This window comes from Entelurus aequoreus, linkage group LG27 (assembly GCF_033978785.1).
Source record: "Entelurus aequoreus isolate RoL-2023_Sb linkage group LG27, RoL_Eaeq_v1.1, whole genome shotgun sequence".
NCBI classification, from domain to species: Eukaryota; Metazoa; Chordata; class Actinopteri; order Syngnathiformes; family Syngnathidae; genus Entelurus; species Entelurus aequoreus.
Window position 1 is genome coordinate 21,072,367 of NC_084757.1, and position 21,228 is coordinate 21,093,594.

General features: G+C 39.7%; 1 protein-coding gene across 2 annotated transcripts in view; it reads right to left on the reverse strand.

Moving 5' to 3' along the window:
- Nucleotides 1-21,228, reverse strand: part of celf5a (cugbp, Elav-like family member 5a) — a 685,925-nt gene that overhangs the window by 49,768 nt on the left and 614,929 nt on the right. For both annotated transcript variants that reach the window (XM_062038984.1, XM_062038983.1), the window contains exon 7: nucleotides 13,858-14,026. In XM_062038984.1, the coding sequence (XP_061894968.1) occupies nucleotides 13,858-14,026 (169 nt within the window). The remainder of the gene's footprint in view (nucleotides 1-13,857; nucleotides 14,027-21,228) is intronic.

Genomic DNA, 21,228 nt, shown 5'->3' on the forward strand with positions numbered 1-21,228 from the left:
ATTCAATGCTGTAAGTAAGTGAGAAATGTGTTGATTCAGGATATAGGTTCTAGTCCAGTGGTTCTTAACCTTGTTGGAGGTACCGAACCCCACCAGTTTCATATGCGCATTCACCGAACCCTTCTTTATTAAAAAATTCAATGTTTTTTTTCAAATTCAATACAAAGTTATATGTTTTTGGTAACACTTTAGTATGGGGAACATATTCTAAGTAACAAAGACTTAATTTAGAGTTATTTGGTTAGGGCCAGGGTTAGAGGGTTAGGGTTATAATAAGGCCATGCCGAATAAGGCATTAAAGGCCTACTGAAAGCCACTACTACCGACCACGCAGTCTGATAGTTTATATATCAATGATGAAATCTTAACGTTGCAACACATGCCAATACGGCCGGGTTAACTTATAAAGTGCAATTTTAAATTTCCCGCCACACTTCTGGTTGAAAACGTCTATGTATGATGACGTATGCGCGTGACGTCACGGCGGCAATGGAAGTATTAGTACCCAATGTGTCACCATACAAAAAACTCTCTTTTCATCGAAAAATTCCACAGTATTCTGGACATCTGTGTTGGTGAATCTTTTGCAATTTGTTTAATGAACAATGGAGACTGCAAAGAAGAAAGCTGTAGGTGCGATCGGTGTATTAGCGGCGGACTACAGCAACACAACCAGGAGGACTTTGAGATGGATAGCAGACACGCTACCGTGAGTACAGCTTTGGCTTCCAAACATTTGATCGCTTGCCCGTACGTGCGTGTCGCTATGTGCATGTCACGTACGTAACTTTGGGGAAATATATGTTTCTTGCCGACTCTGATGGCGGCCGGGGTGTCGTCGAAAGCTACAACGCCCGCCGCCGCCGCTCCGTAGCTAAGTTAACTTCAATGGCGTCATTAGCAACAGCATTGTTAAGCTTCGCTAAGCTGGAAATTATTAACCGTGTATTTACATGTCCATGGTTTAATATTATTGTTGACTTTCTGTCTATCCTTCCAGTCAGGGGTTTATTTATTGTGTTTCTATTTGCATTTGAGCCTGATGCTATCACGTTAGATCCGTAGCTAAAGAGCTTCACCAATGTATTGTCGTGTAGATTAAAGTCACTGTGAATGTCCATTTCGCGTTCTCGACTCTCATTTTCAAGAGGATATAGTATCCGAGGTGGTTTAAAATACAAATCCGTGATCCACAATAGAAAAAGGAGAAAGTGTGGAATCCAATGAACTCTTGTACCTAAGTTATGGTCAGAGCGAAAAAAGATACGTCCTGCACTGCCTCTCTAGTCCTTCACTCTGACGTTCCTCATCCACGAATCTTTCATCCTCGCTCAAATTAATGGGGTAATCGTCGCTTTCTCGGTCCGAATCGCTCTCGCTGCTGGTGTAAACAATGGGGAAATGTGAGCAGCCCTTCCTCCTGTGACGTCACGCTACTTCCGGTATAGGCAAGGCTTTTTTTATCAGCGACCAAAAGTTGTGAACTTTATCGTCGTTCTATACTAAATCCTTTCAGCAAAAATATGGCAATATCGCGAAATGATCACGTATGACACATAGAATGGATCTGCTATCCCCGTTTAAATAAAAAAAATTCATTTCAGGAGGCCTTTAATAAGTACTTAATAATGACTAGTTAAGAGCCAATATGTTGCTAATTTGCATGTTATAAGCAACTAATTAATGGTGAATATGTTCCCCATACTAAAGTGTTACCATGTTTTTTTACTGGTGCACAAAATGAACCGTGCATGAACATCACCTTGTTCAAACAACAAAACCAACACAGTGCATAAACTCACAACAAATTACACACCTGCAAATCAGTCTGACTTCTGTTGTTGCCATATCCGTAATACGGCGATAGGGAGAAGTTTTTATTTACACGATGAGTCGGGTGTGTTTTGACCTCCGCCGAACCCCTGAGGCCGACTCACCGAACCCCTAGGGTTCAATCGAACCCAGGTTAAGAACCACTGTATCTAGTCTAAGAACTAAGACTGAATGAGTCAGGAAAATAAATTAATTGGGACCTTTTTCCCCCTCAAAATTTTGATTTGATATGCAATTTTTGTTACACTGTTTGATGTATTTTTCAACAAACACAAGCGATAGATCACTCTGTATCATAAGAACAAATATCAGATTTATTACACATTATTTCTTTCTTCTAAATAATGCCAACACTTTGACTTTCACTCTTGTCAGCACAGCGCTTTTATTGTGAAGGCTGAAAGTGTGTTGTTTGTCTTTGAGCTACTTGACTGCTATAATGTGTGACAGTGAGACAAAGCTTTCTATGGTTGTCTTTAATGCTGCTTGGATCACGACCAGTGATCCATAATGACCACACTTTTCAGTAATAAGTCATCTAAAGCGGTAACATCTCCAAAGCAGTGATCCTAGTCAAGTTACTAATATGAGTCACTGTGTGTTCTTGTTTTTGTTATTTTCCTTCGTAAAACAGATGTATTTACTTTCTTCTCTCGTCTCTGGGACCTAGGCAATGCGCGCGACGCCACAAGTCACTTTTTGAGCATGCGGCAAGTAACTAGTTTGCAGGCCAAGATTTCTAGAAACGCCCAAACATATCATAAAAAACAATGGATAACATGTTTTTGTCTTTCAAACAATGATCTATGCTTCTGTATTAATTTGTGCGCTCTCATGATTTGGTTTAGAGAGTAACTCCCCCCCCTTCTCAGGCTATGGACTATTCTACACTGAACAGCTACAATGTGTGACAGTGAGACAATCAGGACATGATCTCGAGAAATTAATCCACGCCTTTATCTCGACTCGTCTAGACTACTGCAATGCCCTGTATGTAGGCATTAGCCAGGCCTCCCTCGCCCGCCTGCAGCTCGTGCAGAACTCTGCTGCTCGTCTGCTAACACAGACCTGCAGACGTGAGCACATCACCCCTATATTAGCGTCCCTTCACTGGCTCCCTGTGTGTTACCGAATCAATTTAAAACTCCTTCTATTTGTTTTTAAATGTCTAAACAACCTCGCTCCAACATATCTCTCCGACCTCCTTCAGCCTTACTGCCCCACCCGATCCCTAAGATCGGCCGATCAGCTGCTACTGATGGTCCCTGACACAAGGCTGAACCTTAGAGGTGACAGAGCTTTCGCCACTGCTGCTCCCAAGCTCTGGAATGACCTACCTCTGAGTGTTGGACAGGCCTCCTCTCTTCCTGTTTTTAAATATCTCTTAAAAACATACTTTTATTCCATGGCTTTTAACACTGAGTGATATCCATTCTGCAATGGCGCCCCATAATACACCTGCTGTGAACCTGTTTTTATGTTTTTATGTTCTATTTATTTTAGTTATTTATTTTTTTATCGTGCTCTGTTTGTGTTGTGTTGTGTTTGTTCGGTTCTCATATTATCTTTTAACCTGCCCATTGTACAGCACTTTGGCTACCCCTGTGGTAAATTTTAAAAGTGCTTTATAAATAAATTTGATTTGATTTGATTTGAACAAGAAACACAACACTTTTGTTTGGCTCCCATTTTCCATGAGTTGAACTAAAAGATCTAAAATGTTTACTATATACACAAAAGACTGATTACTCTTTAATATTAATCACATATCTCACTTCTTCTTTGCCAAGGTAAGCTATCCCATTTCCCAGGTGTGGCATATCAATATGCTGATTAAACAGAATGGTTACTGCACAGGTGTGCCTTAGGCTGCCCACAATATAGGGCCACTCTGAAATGTGCAGTTTTATCACACAGCACAAGTTTTGAGGGAGCGTGCAGTTGGCATGCTGACTGCAGGAATGTCCAACAGAGCTTTTGCCCGTAAATTGATTGTTAATTTCTCTAACATAAGCCGTCTCCGAAGGCATTTCAGAGAATTTGGCAGTACATCCAACCGGCCTCACAACCGCAGACCACGTGTAACCACACCAGCCCAGGACCTCCACATCCAGCAGGTGCACCTCAATAGTCATCTGAGACAGCTGCTGCAACGATTGGTTTGCATATCCAAAGAATTTCTGCACAAAATGTGAGAAACCATCTCAGGGAAGCTCATCTACATGCTCGTTGAAGGAGATGTGTTGCACTGTGTGAAGCAAATGGTGGTCACACCAGATATTGACTGTTTTTCTGACCCCCCCCCCCCCCCCCCCAACCCCCGACCCCCAATAAAGCAAAACTGCACATTTCAGAGTGGCCTTTTATGGTGGCCAGTCTAACGGAAACCTGTACAATAATCATGATGTTTAATCAGCATGGGTTACTTTGGCATAGAATAAATGCTCACTAACACAGATTTAGACAGATTTGTGAACAATATTAGTGAGGAAAATAGGTATTTTGTGTATATAGTAAACATTTTGGATCTTTGAGTTCAACTCATTAAAAATGGGAGCAAAAACAAGTGTTGCGTTCATTTTTTTGTTACAACACAGATAGTGATTATGCCATACACTCACTAAGGCGTCGTTTTTTATCCATGAATGTGCCACAAACACAAGGATGCTTTTTATGCTAATACTGCCACCGGTTTATCCATCAGAATTAAAAGCTTCCTAGCAAGACTTGAACACTACTTTTAATCACTCTCTCTGATGTATATAGTGAAGTGAAGTGAATTTATATAGCAATTTTCTCTAGTGACTCAAACCGCTTCATATAGTGAAACCCACATATATATACTGTATATATATGTATATATATATATATATATACGTTAGATCAGAAAAAACACAGAGGCTATAACATCCCTACAAGCCTGTTTCGCAGGTTTCCCTATAAAATCCCCTGATGAGCAGGAAAACCTGCAAAACAGGCTTGTAGGGATGATATAGCCTCTGAGTTTTTTCTGACCTAACGTATATTCCGCTCTACCCCGATATTGAGCACCGTATAACAGATAAACCACAGAAACCTTGACTATATATATATATATATATATATATATATATATATATATATATATGGCCCTGCTATGAGGTGGTGACTTGTCCAGGGTGTACCCCACCTTCCGCCCGTGTACAGCTGAGATGGGCTCTAGCGCCCCCCGCGACCCCGTAAGGGACAAGCAGTAGAAAATGGACATATATATATATATATATATATATATATATATATATATATATATATATATATATATATATATATATATATATATATATATATATATATATATATATATATATATATATATATAAAAGCATCTTTATTTATTTATGTACAGTGCACTATTCCCCCACTTTGGCTTCAGGTGAAGACATGTTTGATAAAGAAAAAAAAAAAGGTTAATTGGGGTCGTGTTGCATTGATTGTGTCTCCTGTAAATTCAAATTCAATGACTGTACTGAATTAAATGAAGCGGGACCACCGGGCATGCTGAATAAAAGACAAACTGCCTTCTTGTGAAGAGGGGAACGGAATTTCAATTTAAATGCCTGTGAGAGAAAGTTAAAAAAAAAGAAAAAAAGAAAGCAGAAATAATTTGATAAACTGCAGCAAGCTGGATGCGTGTGTTGTGATAGCACCTCTGACTGGCTGACAGTGATTGGTGGAAAGTTAGCAAAAGTCTTACAAATCATTTGGTGCTGCGGTGTTGACAAAGTAGGTGAGCGGAGCACAACAAAGACTCGGATGCTCTATTATTTATTTCTCTACTCCGCTTTTGTTGAGGGAAGAATCCTTCCCCCTTCTTTCCTTTTTTTCTCTCCCAAGAAAAAGCTGAATAAGCGAAAACGATGCAGAGCTGCTCAAAGTCACTCCCTTTCCAAATCTTTGCATACACCACTGCATTTGTTTATTCATCTTTTTCAGTGAGGAGTCATTTTTGATTTACAGTAAAGAAGGCGATCTTTTGATCTGCAACCTGGCAGACACACACACACACACACACACACACACACACACACACACACACACACACACACACACACACACACACACACACACACACACACATGCAAATACACACACGAATGTCACCAAAATGAACAAATGGCACAAATATTAAAAGACAACACATGCACGCAAGTGCACACACACACACACACACACTATGTAAGTATAAAAAAAGGTAAGCTTTTATTTTTGTGGTATAGATTTTTAATCTTCATTAATTACTTCGTTATTACAGTATGTTTCTATATACATTTTTATTTTTTTTTATTAACTTTGGCCAAAGGGGGCACATTTCAATTTCTTGCACACACTTGTTATTTCATATGTTGACCACAGGGGGAGCACTTTTAAAACCGACACACGGTCAATTTGAAAAATCCCGGGTTTTTGAGACCACCCTAATTTTGATAGATTTCACCACCAGGGGTGCAAATGAGACATTCTCTAATAGATGCAATGCTTTTCCGTATTGGGATCATGATTTATGTCCTAACTTGTTCACTTGTCCTCATATGGAAGGTACTTTTCCTTGTTGTTGTCTGAAGAAGTGTATAAATACAAGAACACACACATACATGGACAATACAATGTGGTGAAATTAGCTTACCATGGCAATGTTTTTAACATGGACCAAACAAAAAAAGGCCCCCACAATAAAGGTGGGATGTCAAGGGTGATGCCACACACACACACACGCACACACATACACACACACACACGTATACACATTCAAATACACATATATATATATACTGTATATATATATATACAGTACAGACCGAAAGTTTGGACCCACCTTCTCATTTCAATGCATTTTCTTTATTTTCATGACTATTTACATTGTAGATTGTCACTGAAGGCATCAAAACTATGACACCTGTGAAGTGAAAACCATTTCAGGTGACTACCTCTTGAAGCTCATCGAGAGAATGCCAAGGGTGTGCAAAGCCCTAGTCAGAGCAAAGGGTGGCTATTTTGAAGAAACTAAAATATAAGACACGTTTTTAGTTATTTCACCTTTTTTTATTAAGTACATAATGTGTTCATTCATAGTTGTGATGCCTTCAGTGACAATCTACAATGTAAATAGTCATGAAAATAAAGAAAACACATTGAATGAGAAGGTGTGTCCACATTTTTATAGGAAGTTTGAAAGCCACAACCGAAGAAAATTATCAATGATGACAAAGTTATTGAGTTCACTTTCATTTACCGGTCAGTTGATTGACTGACTACTATCAGCGCAGTCCTACAATTGTATTAACATTTTTAATGCCTCCGGACATCGAATTGAATGCTTTTTAATGCATTTTTGCAATATTAATTTTAATGCCCCGTGTAAACCCTGTATGTACATTGCTTTAAGATGTTATTTTAAACATGTTGTGCGCCGATGATAAGAAAGTTTGTTGCTGCAATTCTTAAAAAAAATCACCTCAGTTTTATACAAAGTTCTATCGGACTTTGTTTTGAAGTGAAATTGGCCACCTCTCATCACTCATCTTTGCACCGTGTAACAATAGTCGCAGACTTACGGGTTTACGTGCGGTAATAACAAATGGTGTGAATCATTTTGATTCATTTATGATAACACGATGCATTTAAAAAAATAATAATCACATGCGTTAACATCTGACATGGGTCGGTATAGCTCGGTTGGTAGAATGGCCGTGCCAGCAACTTGAGGGTTCCAGGTTCGATCCCCGCTTCTGCCATCCTAGTCACTGCCGTTGTGTCCTTGGGCAAGACACTTTACCCACCTCCCTGTGCCACCCACACTGGTTTAAATGTAACTTAGATATTGGGTTCCACTATGTAAAAGCGCTTTGAGTCACTAGAGAAAAAGCGCTATATAAATATAATTCACTTCACTTCACATTACATGGACAAAGATAAGACCTTCCGGAGGAAAGTTCTGCCGTCAGATGAAACAAAAATGTAGTTGTTTGGCCACAATACCCAGCAACATGTTTGGAGGAGAAAAGGTGAGGCCTTTAATCCCAGGAACACCATTCCTACCATCAAGCATGGTGATGGTAGTATTATGCTATGGGCCTGTTTTGCTGCCAATGGAACTGGTGCTTTACGGAGAGTAAATGGGACAATGAAAAAGGAGGATTACCTCCAAAATTCTTCAGGACAACCTAACATCATCAGCCTGGAGGTTGGGTCTTGGGCGCTCTTGGGTGTTCCAACAGGACAATGACCCCAAACTAGAGATGTCCAATAATATCAGCCTGCCGATATTATCGGCCGATAAATGCTTTAAAATGTAATATCGGAAATTATCAGTATCAGTTTTTTTTTTTGGTATCGTTTTTTTTTTTAAATGATATTTTTTAAAAAAAATTAAATCTACATAAAAAACACAAGATACACTTACAATTAGTGCACCAACCCAAAAAACCTCCCTCCCCCATTTACACTCATTTACACAAAAGGGTTGTTTCTTTCTGTTAGTAATATTCTGGTTCCTACATTATATATCAATATATATCAATACAGTCTGCAAGGGATACAGTCCGTAAGCACACATGATTGTGCGTGCTGCTGGTCCACTAATAGTACTAACCTTTAACAGTTAATTTTACTAATTTTCATTAATTACTAGTTTCTATGTAACTGTTTTTATATTGTTTTACTTTCTTTTTTATTCAAGAAAATTGTTTTAATTTATTTATCTTATTTTATTTTATTTTATTTTATTAATTAAAAAAAAAGGACCTTATCTTTACCATACCTGGTTTTCCAAATTAGGCATAATAATGTGTTAATTCCACGACTGTATATATCGGTATCGGTTGATATCGGTATCGGTAATTAAGAGTTGGACAATATCGGAATATCGGGTATATTGGCAAAAAAGCCATTATCGGACATCCCTACCCCAAACACACGTCAAAAGTGGTAAAGGAATGGCTAAATCAGGCTAGAATTAAGGTTTTAGAATGGCCTTTCTAAAGTCCTGACTTAAACGTATGGACAATGCTGAAGAAACAAGTCCATGTCGGAAAACCAACAAATTAGGCTGAACTGCACCAATTTCGTCAAGAGGAGTGGTCAAAAATTCAACCAGAAGCTTGTGGATGGCTACCAAAAGTGCCTTATTGCAGTGAAACTTGCCAAATATTAACATTGCTGTATGTATACTTTAGACCCAGCAGATTTGGTCACATTTTCAGTAGACCCATAATAAATCAAAAAGTTAAAGTTAAAGTTAAAGTTAAAGTACCAATGATTGTCACACACACTAGGTGTGGTGAAATTTGTCCTCTGCATTTGACCCATCCCCTTGTTCACCCCTTGGGAGGTGAGGGGAGCAGTGGGCAGCAGCGGTGCCGCGCCCGGGAATCATTTTTTGGTGATTTAACCCCCAATTCCAACCCTTGATGCTGAGTGCCAATCAGGGAGGTAATGGGTCCCATTTTTATAGTCTTTGGTATGACTCGGCCTGGATTTGAACTCACAACCTACCGATCTCAGGGCGGACACTCTAACCACTAGGCCACTGAGTAAAAAAACCAAGGTTTGTGAATTTTTTTTTTGTGTCCAACAAGTATGTGCTCCAATCACTCTATCACAAAAAAAATAAGAGTTGTAGAAAATAATGGAAACTCAAGACATATATATATATGTATATATATATATATATATATATATATATATATATATATATATATATATATATATATATATATATATATATATATATATATATATATATATATATATATATATATATACATATATATATATTTCAAGATGGCGGCGCTTCACGGCGGCAGCTTCTTGCATGCGCTCTTGGAAGTGTAGACCGATTTGGCAAAAATACCCGTCAATTCAATCAATTTCATGGCTGGCTCACAGCGTGTTCACTCCGTGATCACTTACAACCGACTTACAATTCTGGATGTGGAGAGATCGGGCCATTTTGGGCTGAAAGATGCGTGTACGGTGGACCTACTCGCTAGCTTGGGAATTCTTCGCGAGCTACATCCAGCAGTGGCCTTTGAAGCAGCGGCGTCCACTCCCAGCGGGGACCGTCAACGAAAGAGACGTAAGCGGTGCACTCGGAAGCAGAAGCGGGGATGTCGGGCGGGGCTAACAACAACGCTGGAAGCGTTGTTGTTAGCGGGGCTAATGAAAAAGCTAAAAGCTAATCCTCAAAGAAGCGCTAATAAGGAGTCTGTTAAGCTAGAACTAGCCAGTGCCAGGCTGGATAATCCCTGCACACATAGCAATTATCTTAGAATAATATACAACTCACATAATGTTTTTTCTGCGTCAGAGGTGGACATGCATTTTACTGAGGTGGCAAACAATCTAAAAATTCCTGTCATATAAATTCCTAGATATGGTCGAAATTATTTAAAGTGCACTACGCATAATAAACGTAACATTATTAATATTGCTACTACGGATACTTTCAACAAAAACTCCTCAAAACAGCCCACTACTTATAATATGGGCTTTTTAAACATAAGATCATTGTCTTCCAAAACGTTATTAGTTAATGAAGTCATTAGAGACAACAATCTTGATGTCGTTGGTCTAGCCGAGACCTGGCTCAAACCAGACTAATTTTTTGCGCTGGGTGAGGCGTCTCCTCCTGGCTATACGGGAACGCATATTGCCCGTCCCATTAAAAGGGGTGGGGGTGTTGCACTAATATACAACAAAAACTTTAGCCTTACCTCGGACCTAAATAATAAATATAACTCGTTTGAGGTGCTTACTATGAGGTTTGTCACACCGCTGCCTCTGCACCTGGCTGTCATCTACCGCCCCCCAGGGCCCTATTCGGACTTTATCAATGAATTTTCAGAGTTCGTTGCTGATCTAGTGACGCACGCCGACAATATAATCATAATGGGAGACTTTAACATCCATATGAATACCCCATCGGACCCTCCATGCGTGGCGCTCCAGACTATAATTGATAGCTGCGGTCTTACACAAATAATAAATGAACCCACGCATCGCAACGGTAATACGATAGATCTAGTGCTTGTCAGGGGTGTCACCACCTCCAAAGTTACGATACTCCCGTACACTAAAGTAATGTCCGATCATTACCTTATAAAATTCGAAGTTCTGACTCATTGTCAACAAACTAATAATAATAATAATAATAACTACTTTAGCAGCCGCAACATTAATGCTGCCACAACGACGACTCTTACTGACCTACTGCCTTCGGTAATGGCACCATTCCCAAATTATGTGGGCTCTATTGATAACCTCACTAACAACTTTAACGACGCCCTGCGCAACACCATTGATAGTGTAGCACCGCTAAAGCTAAAAAGGGCCCCTAAAAGGCGTACCCCATGGTTTACAGAAGAAACTAAAGCCCATAAATTATCATGTAGAAAGCTGGAACGCAAATGGCGTGCGACTAAACTTGAGGTTTTCCATCAAGCATGGAGTGATAGTTTAATAACTTATAAACGCATGCTTACCTCAGCTAAAGCTAAATATTACTCAAATCTCATCCACCTCAACAAAAATGATCCTAAATTTTTGTTTAGTACAGTAGCATCGCTAACCCAACAAGGGACTCCTCCCAGTAGCTCCACCCACTCAGCAGATGACTTTATGAATTTCTTTAATAAGAAAATTGAAGTCATTAGAAAAGAGATTAAAGACAATGCATCTCAGCTACAACTGGGTTCTATTAACACAGATACGACTGTATATACGACGGACACTGCCCTCCAAAATAGTTTCTCTCTCTTTGATGAAATAACATTGGAGGAATTGTTCAAATGTGTAAATGGGACAAAACAAACAACATGTTTACTTGACCCAATTCCTTGGAAACTTATCAAGGAGCTTTTTGTAGTATAAGGTCCAACAGTGTTAAATATTATAAACTTATCACTTTCCTCTGGCACTGTTCCCCTAGCATTCAAAAAAGCGGTTATTCATCCTCTACTCAAAAGACCTAACCTCGATCCTGACCTCATGGTAAACTACCGGCCGGTGTCCCACCTTCCGTTTATCTCGAAAATCCTCGAAAAAATTGTCGCACAGCAGCTAAATGAACACTTAGCGTCTAACAATCTCTGTGAACCTTTTCAATCCGGTTTCAGGGCAAATCACTCTACGGAGACAGCCCTCGCAAAAATGACTAATGATCTATTGCTAACGATGGATTCTGATGCTTCATCTATGTTGCTGCTTCTTGGTCTTAGCGCCACTTTCGATACTGTTGATCATAATATTTTATTAGAGCGTATCAAAATGCGTATTGGGATGACAGACTTAGCCTTGTCTTGGTTTAACTCTTATCTTACTGACAGGATGCAGTGTGTCTCCCATGACAATGTGACCTCGGACTATGTTAAGGTAACGTGCGGAGTTCCCCAGGGTTCGGTTCTTGGCCCTGCACTCTTTAGTATTTACATGCTGCCGCTAGGTGACATCATACGCAAATACGGTGTTAGCTTTCACTGTTATGCTGATGACACCCAACTCTACATGCCCCTAAAGCTGACCAACACGCCGGATTGTAGTCAGCTGGAGGCGTGTCTTAATGAAATTAAACAATGGATGTCCGCTAAGTTTTTGCAACTCAACGCTAAGAAAACGGAAATGCTGATTATCGGTCCTGCTCAACACCGACATCTATTTAATAATACCACCTTAACATTTGACAACCAAACAATTAAACAAGGCGACTCGGTAAAGAATCTGGGTATTTACTTCGACCCAACTCTCTCGTTTGAGTCACACATTGAGAGTGTTACTAAAACGGCCTTCTTTCATCTCCGTAATATCGCTAAAATTCGTTCCATTTTGTCCACAAACGATGCTGAGATCATTATCCATGCGTTCGTTACATCTCGTCTCGATTACTGTAACGTTTTATTTTCGGGCCTCCCTATGTCTAGCATTAAAAGATTACAGATGGTACAAAATGCGGCTGCTAGACTTTTGACAAAAACAAGAAAGTTTGATCATATTACGCCTATACTGGCTCACTTGCACTGGCTTCCTGTGCACCTAAGATGCGACTTTAAGGTTTTACTACTTACTTATAAAATACTACACGGTCAAGCTCCTGCCTATCTTGCTGATTGTATTGTACCATATGTCCCGGCAAGAAATCTGCGTTCAAAGAACTCCGGCTTATTAGTGATTCCCAGAGCCCAAAAAAAGTCTGCGGGCTATAGAGCGTTTTCTATTCGGGCTCCAATACTATGGAATGCCCTCCCGGTAAAAGTTAGAGATGCTACCTCAGTAGAAGCATTTAAGTCTCATCTTAAAACTCATTTGTATACTCTAGCCTTTAAATAGACTCCCTTTTTAGACCAGTTGATCTGCCGTTTCTTTTCTTTTCTTTTCTACTCTGCTCCCAACCGCTAGCCTGTCCATCGGATGGGGACATCTCTACGCTGCTGACCCGTCTCCGCTCGGGATGGTTCCTGCTGGCCCCACCATGGACTGGACTTTCGCTGATGTGTTGGACTTTCACAATATTATGTCAGACCCACTCGACATCCACTGCTTTCGGTCTCCCCTAGAGAGGGGGGGGTTACCCACATATGCGGTCCTCTCCAAGGTTTCTCATAGTCATTCACATTGACGTCCCACTGGGGTGAGTTTTCCTTGCCCGTATGTGGGCTCTGTACCGAGGATGTCGTTGTGGCTTGTACAGCCCTTTGACACACTTGTGATTTAGGGCTATATAAATAAACATTGATTGATTGATTGATATATATATATATATATATATATATATATATATATATATATATATATATATATATATATATATATATATATATATATATATATATATATATATATATAAATAACAATAATATAATAGGGTCGATTTAGCTTATTATTTATTTATTTATTTATTTATTTATTTATTATTTAGCTGGGTTAGACACAAACATCGCATTACGTAACACACAAACATCACCACAAGGATAGGAAATGAAACGGAGTGCTCACCTAAGGCTTGATGAAATTCACCCGACACCGAGGTCATGGAGGTGGGCGGGAGGCTGTTGATATTAAGCGCCCCCATCTGGTGGATCTGCGTAGCGGGGTAGGCGGCCACACTCGGCGTCAGGTAACCGCCGTGGCTCGCCGCCATAATGGCTGCCTGCTGCTGCATGAGCTAAAGAAGAGGGACAAGGAGGATAAAAGGGAAGGGGGACAGACGGTAATGGGAAAATATAGTAAGTTTTGGTGGGGGGAGGTAGGGAGGGGAGAGACAAGGGTGGGATGTATGTTGAGGTTGATGGATGGAGAGTGGAGGGGAAATAGAAAGTAGAGCAGAGCAGAAGAAAGGGAAGCGGGGAGGAGAAGAAGAAGCCTGTCAGCCTATGTTTATTGCGTCTGTCTGGGCTGGCAGCAGGAAGCCTGTCACCAGCTGCTCCTGCTTTCATACAAATCAACACACTGACATGTGCACATTATCTGTGCGCTCAGGGAACAGGCAAACTTTGCACGGGAGTTGCAATGTGCTCTCTTCGGAAACTTCACACCACTCCTGCATGCTCTGCAGAGGACTCACGCACGGGCGCCCGGGCCCCAACATGTACACTTAATGGCAACCACCACAGTGCATACAAGGAAAAAAATAAATAAATAATCCAACCGAGAGTAAAACCAAAGTGGGTTTTCTCATGTACTGTACATGGACAATTAATGCTTGCTCCGTTATTAATGAAAACTGCAACATGCATAGTAGGGGTGTGGGAAAAAATAGATTCAAATTTGAATCGTGATTCTCACGTTGTGCGATTCAGAATCGATTCTCTTTTTTTTTTTTTTAAATAAAAACATTTTTAAATGTATTTTATTTATTTATTAAAAAAAAAAAAAATTATTATATTTTTTATTTATTTTTTTATTTTTTTAAATGAATCAATCCAACAAAACAATACACAGCAATACCATAATAATGCAATCCAATTCCAAAACCAACCCCGACCCAGCAACACTCAGAACTGCAATAAACAGAGCAATTGAGAGGAGACTCAAACACGAATATTATCAACAACAGTATCAATATTAGTTACAATTTCAACATAGCAGTGATTACAAATCCCTCATTGACAATTTCATTAGACATTTATAAAAAAAAAGATAAAAAAAAGAACAATAGTGTCACAGTGGCTTACACTTGCATCGCATCTCATAAGCTTGACAACACACTGTGTCCAATATTTTCACAAAGATAAAAAAAAGTCATATTTTTGGTTCATTTAATAGTTAAAACAAATTTACATTATTGCAATCAGTTGATAAAACATTGTCCTTTACAATTATAAAAGCTTTTTACAAAAATCTACTACCCTGCTTGCATGTCAGCAGACTGAGGTAGATGCTGCTGAAATCCTATGTATTGAATGAATAGAGAATCGTTTTGAATCGGGGAAAAAAATCGTTTTTGAATTGAGAATCGTGTTGAATTGAAAAAAAAATCGATTTTAAATCGAATTGTCACCCCAAGAATCGATATTGAATCGAATCGTGGGACACCCAAAGATTCACAGCCCTAATGCATAGTGTATATTCCAGATAAACAGACGGACAAGGACCAATCCATTAACAGGCACCTATAATGCTGACAACATCAACACTTATTTCATAGGTCTTGACCTAAAAATGATGTCTACAGGTCAAATTCCTCCCAAAATAGACACAGTAGTGACTTTAGGATTGTTTTCAGCCCATGTTAAATTTCAAACGTCCACTTTAAGTTCCAAAGTGTGGGCGGGCCTGTATCAGCCTGCTGACATCCCCTATAGGCAATTTTATATTGAGTGGTACACTATATTGCCAAAAGTATTTGGCCACCTGCCTTGACTCACATATGAACTTGAAGTGCCATCCCATTCCTAAAATTAGCCAATCTAAAGTAAAGGAAAACTCGACATATTTATAATCATATTTAAGTGAATAATGACAGGTTATAGATTTTTTTCCTATTATATTCTGTCCACTCTATATTTAATTTTTTTGCCACAATTTTTTTTTATTTAGGATGGTTTTATCTACTGTAGATACACTATATTGCCAAAAGTATTTGGCCACATATGAACTTGAAGTGCCATCCAATTCCTAAAATTAGCTCATCTGAAGTAAAGGAAAACTTGACATATTTATAATCATATTTAAGTGAATAATGACAGGTTATAGATTTTTTTCCTATTATATTCTGTCCACTCTATATTTAATTTTTTTGCCACAATTTTTTTTTTTTATTTAGGATGGTTTTATCTACTGTAGATACACTATATTGCCAAAAGTATTTGGCCACATATGAACTTGAAGTGCCATCCCATTCCTAACCCATAGGGTTCAATATGATGTCGATCCATCTTTTTGCAGCTATTACAGCTTCAACTCTTCTGGGAAGGCTGTCCACAAGGTTGCGGAGTGTGTTTATAGGAATTTTCCACCATTCTTCCAAAAGCGCATCGGTGAGGTCACACACTGATGTTGGTCGAGAAGGCCTGGCTCTCAGCCTCCGTTCTAATTCATCCCAAAGGTGTTCTATCGGGTTTAAGTCAGGACTCTGTGCAGGCCAGTCAAGTTCATCCACATCAGACTTTGTCATCCATGTCTTTATGGACCTTGCTTTGTGCACTGGTGCACAGTCATGTTGGAAGAGGAAGGGGCCCGCTCCAAACTGTTCCCACAAGATTGGGGGCATGGAATTGTCCAAGATGTTTTGGTATCCTGGAGCATTCAAAGTTATTTTGACTGGAACTAAGGGGCCAAGTCCAACTCCTGATAAACAACCCCACACCATAATTCCTCCTCCACCAAATTTCACACTCGGCACATCGCAGTCCGAAATGTAGCGTTCTCCTGGCAACGAAGAAATTTCACGACTGGATTTGTTGCACAGGTGGCATCCTATGACAGTTCCACACTGGAAATCACAGAGCTCCTGAGAGCGGCCCATTCTTTCACAAATGTTTGTAGAAACAGTCTCCATGCCTAAGTGCTTGATTTTATACACGTGTGGCCAGGCCAAGTGATTAGGACACCTGATTCTGATCATTTGGTTGGGTGGCCAAATACTTTTGGCAATATAGTGTATGTATCTTGGTAGCATCTTCATCCCAAATCACGATATATTCATATTTTAAAGGAATTATCAAATATGGCTGCCACATTTTTTTTTGCAGGTTGTAGCAATACAACTAAAGAAGAGGTCAGCTTGCATAAATTTGATCAACATTAGTTCGCCATCCAAACAATGTCTTTTTCATGGACGCCCCTGCTTATTTCAGCAAGACAATGCCAAGCCACGTGTTACAACAGCGTGGCTTCGTAGTAAGAGTGCGGGTACTAGACTGGCCTGCCTGTAAACCAGACCTGTCTCCCATTTAAAATGTATGGCACATTATGAAGAATAAAATATGACAACTGAGACCCCGGACTGTTGGACAACTTAAGCTGTACATCAAGCAAGAATGGGAAAGAATTCCACCTGAAAAGCTTCTAAAATTGGTCTCCTCGGTTCCCAAACGTTTACTGAGTGTTGTTAAAAGGAAAGGCCATGTAACACAGTGGTAAAAATGCCCCTGTGCCAACTTTTTTGCAATGTGTTGCTGCCATTAAATTCGAAGTTAATGATTATATGCAAAAAAAACAAAAACCTTTCTCACTTTGAACAATAAATATCTTGTCTTTGCAGTCTATTCAATTGACTATTAGTTGAAAAGGATTTTCAAATCATTGTATTCTGTTTTTATTACGAATTACACAACGTGGTTTTGGGTTTTGTATTTTGGTAGCATCTTCATCCTAAATCGCGATATCTTCACGCAGAATTTAAAGGAATGATCAAATATGGCTGCCACATCCATTGTTGCAGGTTGTAGCAATATAACTAAAGAAGGGGCCAGCCTGCATATATTTCCAAATGATGGACATCGGAATCAAAAATGGACCTCTCCTGTCAAATTGACTAGTGCAAAATGGGACGGACAAAACAAGAGTGTAATTTGCAGCCATCATTTTCATTTTGGTCAGAGCTTGGATGGAAAAAAATTAAAAGACTCAAGCCAATTACGATCCCGAAAATCAGAAGAGCCGTGTTCAACTTGAGAGAATCAAAATATTTGTTGTGCAAGCCTTTATTCACTGGAGCGGCGGAATAGCCTCCTGTTCTGTAGATGACGTCACGCCAAGAGCAATGGAAAGGGGACATTCCAAGTACAATTAGTTATCTACGCGATAACTCAAAAACGGATTGATATTACAGGAAACGACGGATAAAATACATTAGAAACAGGCTTGGCTTGGTTTTAGGCGCCATGTTTTGCAGTATTGATCCAGTTTAGTGACGTATTCGGTCTTCAGTGAGCACCCGTTCCAGTTGATCGAAGTCGGGTGCTTGGAATGCCAGACAGATGTCATTTGCGCAAATGAATTTAACGGGATTCGGTGCTGTGTAGGTTGTTTGTGTGGAGGTTAAACAGTGTTGGAGCAAGAACTAAGCCTTGCGCTCGTGTTCTGTCCGAGTTTAACTCTGAAGCGCCGTTTGGTTAGCAGAGTTTTGATGGTGGCTGTAGCCCGGGTAGGGAGTTCTTTCATTAGAAAGTCTTTGTGCCAGACCCTATCGTACCGTATGTGAGGTCGACAAACACAGTCCCTGTCTTCGGTCTGGTCTCAAAACTATTTTCAATGAAGGTGGCTAGAGTTACTACTTGTTCTCCTGTGCTCTGGAGAAAGAATATCCTCTTCTACTGGGGATATATGGAGAAGTGTAAGGCATTCCATGATTTTGTAGGGAACGCAGAGTAGATTGATTGGTCGGTAGCTCGCTGGTAGGTTGTGTTCTTTGCCAGGTTTTAATATGACAAAAACTTTTGCTGTTCACCATTTCTTCGGGTTTAGGTTTGTCTGTATGATCCTGGTGTAGAATTGGGTCAGCCAGGATCAAGATGTTGCATAAACTCTGGTGAGATGTTGTCATATCCTACGGCACTTCCAGATTTCAAGCCGTGCAAGACTTTCAACAGCCTCAAAAGGCTCAGGGTTTCTTTCTTCTCCGAGAAAGTATCGGCTTATAGTCCGGAAAATACGGTAAGTCAGGTTTTTCTGCGACTGGTTGCTAGGCGGAATTTGCAGGGCCTACTCATTATTGCCCCAAGTAATGTTTACAGTGCACACTGGCCCACACAACAAAAAACGGACATGGAAAGACGACAGGAACAGGAAGTCAGATTGACATGCTACAGACAAAGAACAGTATAAATATAATGGGAGTTACCTTTGTGTTACAGACCCAAAACCAGTGAAGTTGGCACGTTGTGTAAAACGTAAATAAAAACAGAATACAATGATTTGCAAATCCTTTTTAACCTATATTCAATTGAATAGACTGCAAAGACAAGATACTTAATGTTCGAACTGGAAAACGCTGTTATTTTTTGCAAATATTAGCTCATTTGGAATTTGATACCTGCAACATGTTTCAAAAAAGCTGGTACAAGTGGCAAGAAAGACTGAAAAAGATGAGAAATGCTCATCAAACACTTATTTGGAACATCTCACAGGTGAACAGGCTAATTGGGAACAGGTGGGTGCCATGATTGGGTATAAAAGCAGCTTCCATGAAATGCTCAGTCATTCACAAACAAGGATGGGGCGAGGGTCACCACTTCAATGCGTGAGCAAATCGTCAAACAGTTTAAGAACAACATTTCTCAACAAGCTATTGCAAGGAATTTAGGGATTTCCAATCTACGGTCCGTTATATCATCAAAAGGTTCAGAGACTCTGGAGAAATCACTGAAATACTGAAATTGTACAAATCATAATCTTGTTGGGTTTTTTTTTTTACACTTACATGTTGCGTTTAATAGTATTCTATCTTTTTGTTGTCGTTATTTATACTTTCTGTCAGAATAATTGTATGTGAGTTATCACAAAACTTTGTGTTGGTATGAGTTCCCGGCGAGCAGACAAAAGCTGTCTTTGATCAAAAGGCTTCTAAAACTCCACTGTGTAAGATGGGAAGCGACATGAAGGTGTCGGTTTCTTTGATGTATTGTAATCCACAGGAAGATTTTGTCTTGACCTGATATCTACAAAGCGGAGAGGAAGCAGGACCTGACCCCCCTCCAGGCACCTTTTCTTTGAACTGTTTTGTAACCAAAGGCGATGGCTGTTTACGACCCCCCTTCCTTTAGAAACAGCTGTTGCCATGCAATCAGGGAAAGTCCAAATAAAAGAGGAGGCGCACAATCTTTCGTCAGAGTGTGGTGGAAGACTGTAAAAAGAGTACAGCCCAGACGTTTCTCCTCAATGAGCTAAATTGAATTCTGTCTCTGTTTAATTCCTTGCTTCTTTGTCTGTTTAATAGATGTCATCAGTGTTTGAACCTGACACTTTCTCAATAAGTTATGTGATAATGTTCATCAGTCAACAAGGTTACTTTTCAATCTATCAAGATAAAAAAATAATTTAAAAATCAAATTACAGGATGTTATTTATGTAGTTTGATCATGTGGTTAATTTTTTGTTTTACATATGTAGTATCATCTACAAAGATACAAAGAATTGCTATTGCGACATCTAGTGGACACATTTAGTACAGCAGTTTCTTTCATTTAAAAATGTCGGCTCATTTTTATACTTAGCAAACTCATCCCGCGGGCCGTATGAAACCTGTTCGTTTTGACACCCCCGTTCTAAGGCATGTAGCCTAAAATGCAAAAACATCGAGTTTAAAACTAGCAACAAGAACAATACTGTCAGCAGTGAAAACAACTCTCCTCATTCTCTACGAGCACAGTTGTGTTTTCCTGACAAGTGTTGAGCATCGTATTCCTCTGTGATGACCCTGAATCCGGGCGTCGATCGATACCACTGTATTTATAAACAGGCAAAACTAGCAACTCGGATTCCACGGCATGTTGGTAATTTAGTGGATGTGTCACAAAAAGAAACTGCAGTCAATTCCCACCCCCTGGACGAAGAAGCCTCAACAGAAGATGAAAATCAATAGGCCCTCACTTTGCATTTCTGCTTAGCATGAATGCAGCTTCCCCCAAATAAAGCCTACAGTGTTTATTCATATGCTTCCATGCACCGCTACACCCGGGAAGGTAATAACCGCCACCCCCACCACCCTTTCAGTACATTACCACACGGTATATACATTCTTCATGCGAGCCACATGCTAAATGCATGCCTCGAGAACTGCATGAACTACATTCCGTCATATATTCTGACACTTTTTTGTTACATTACTCGCAAAAAGACCACTTTCGCTTAAAACATGTCCAGTAAATGAATCATTTGTGGCACAAAGGAACTCACTTTGGAATAATTTCCAAGTGTTTCAAA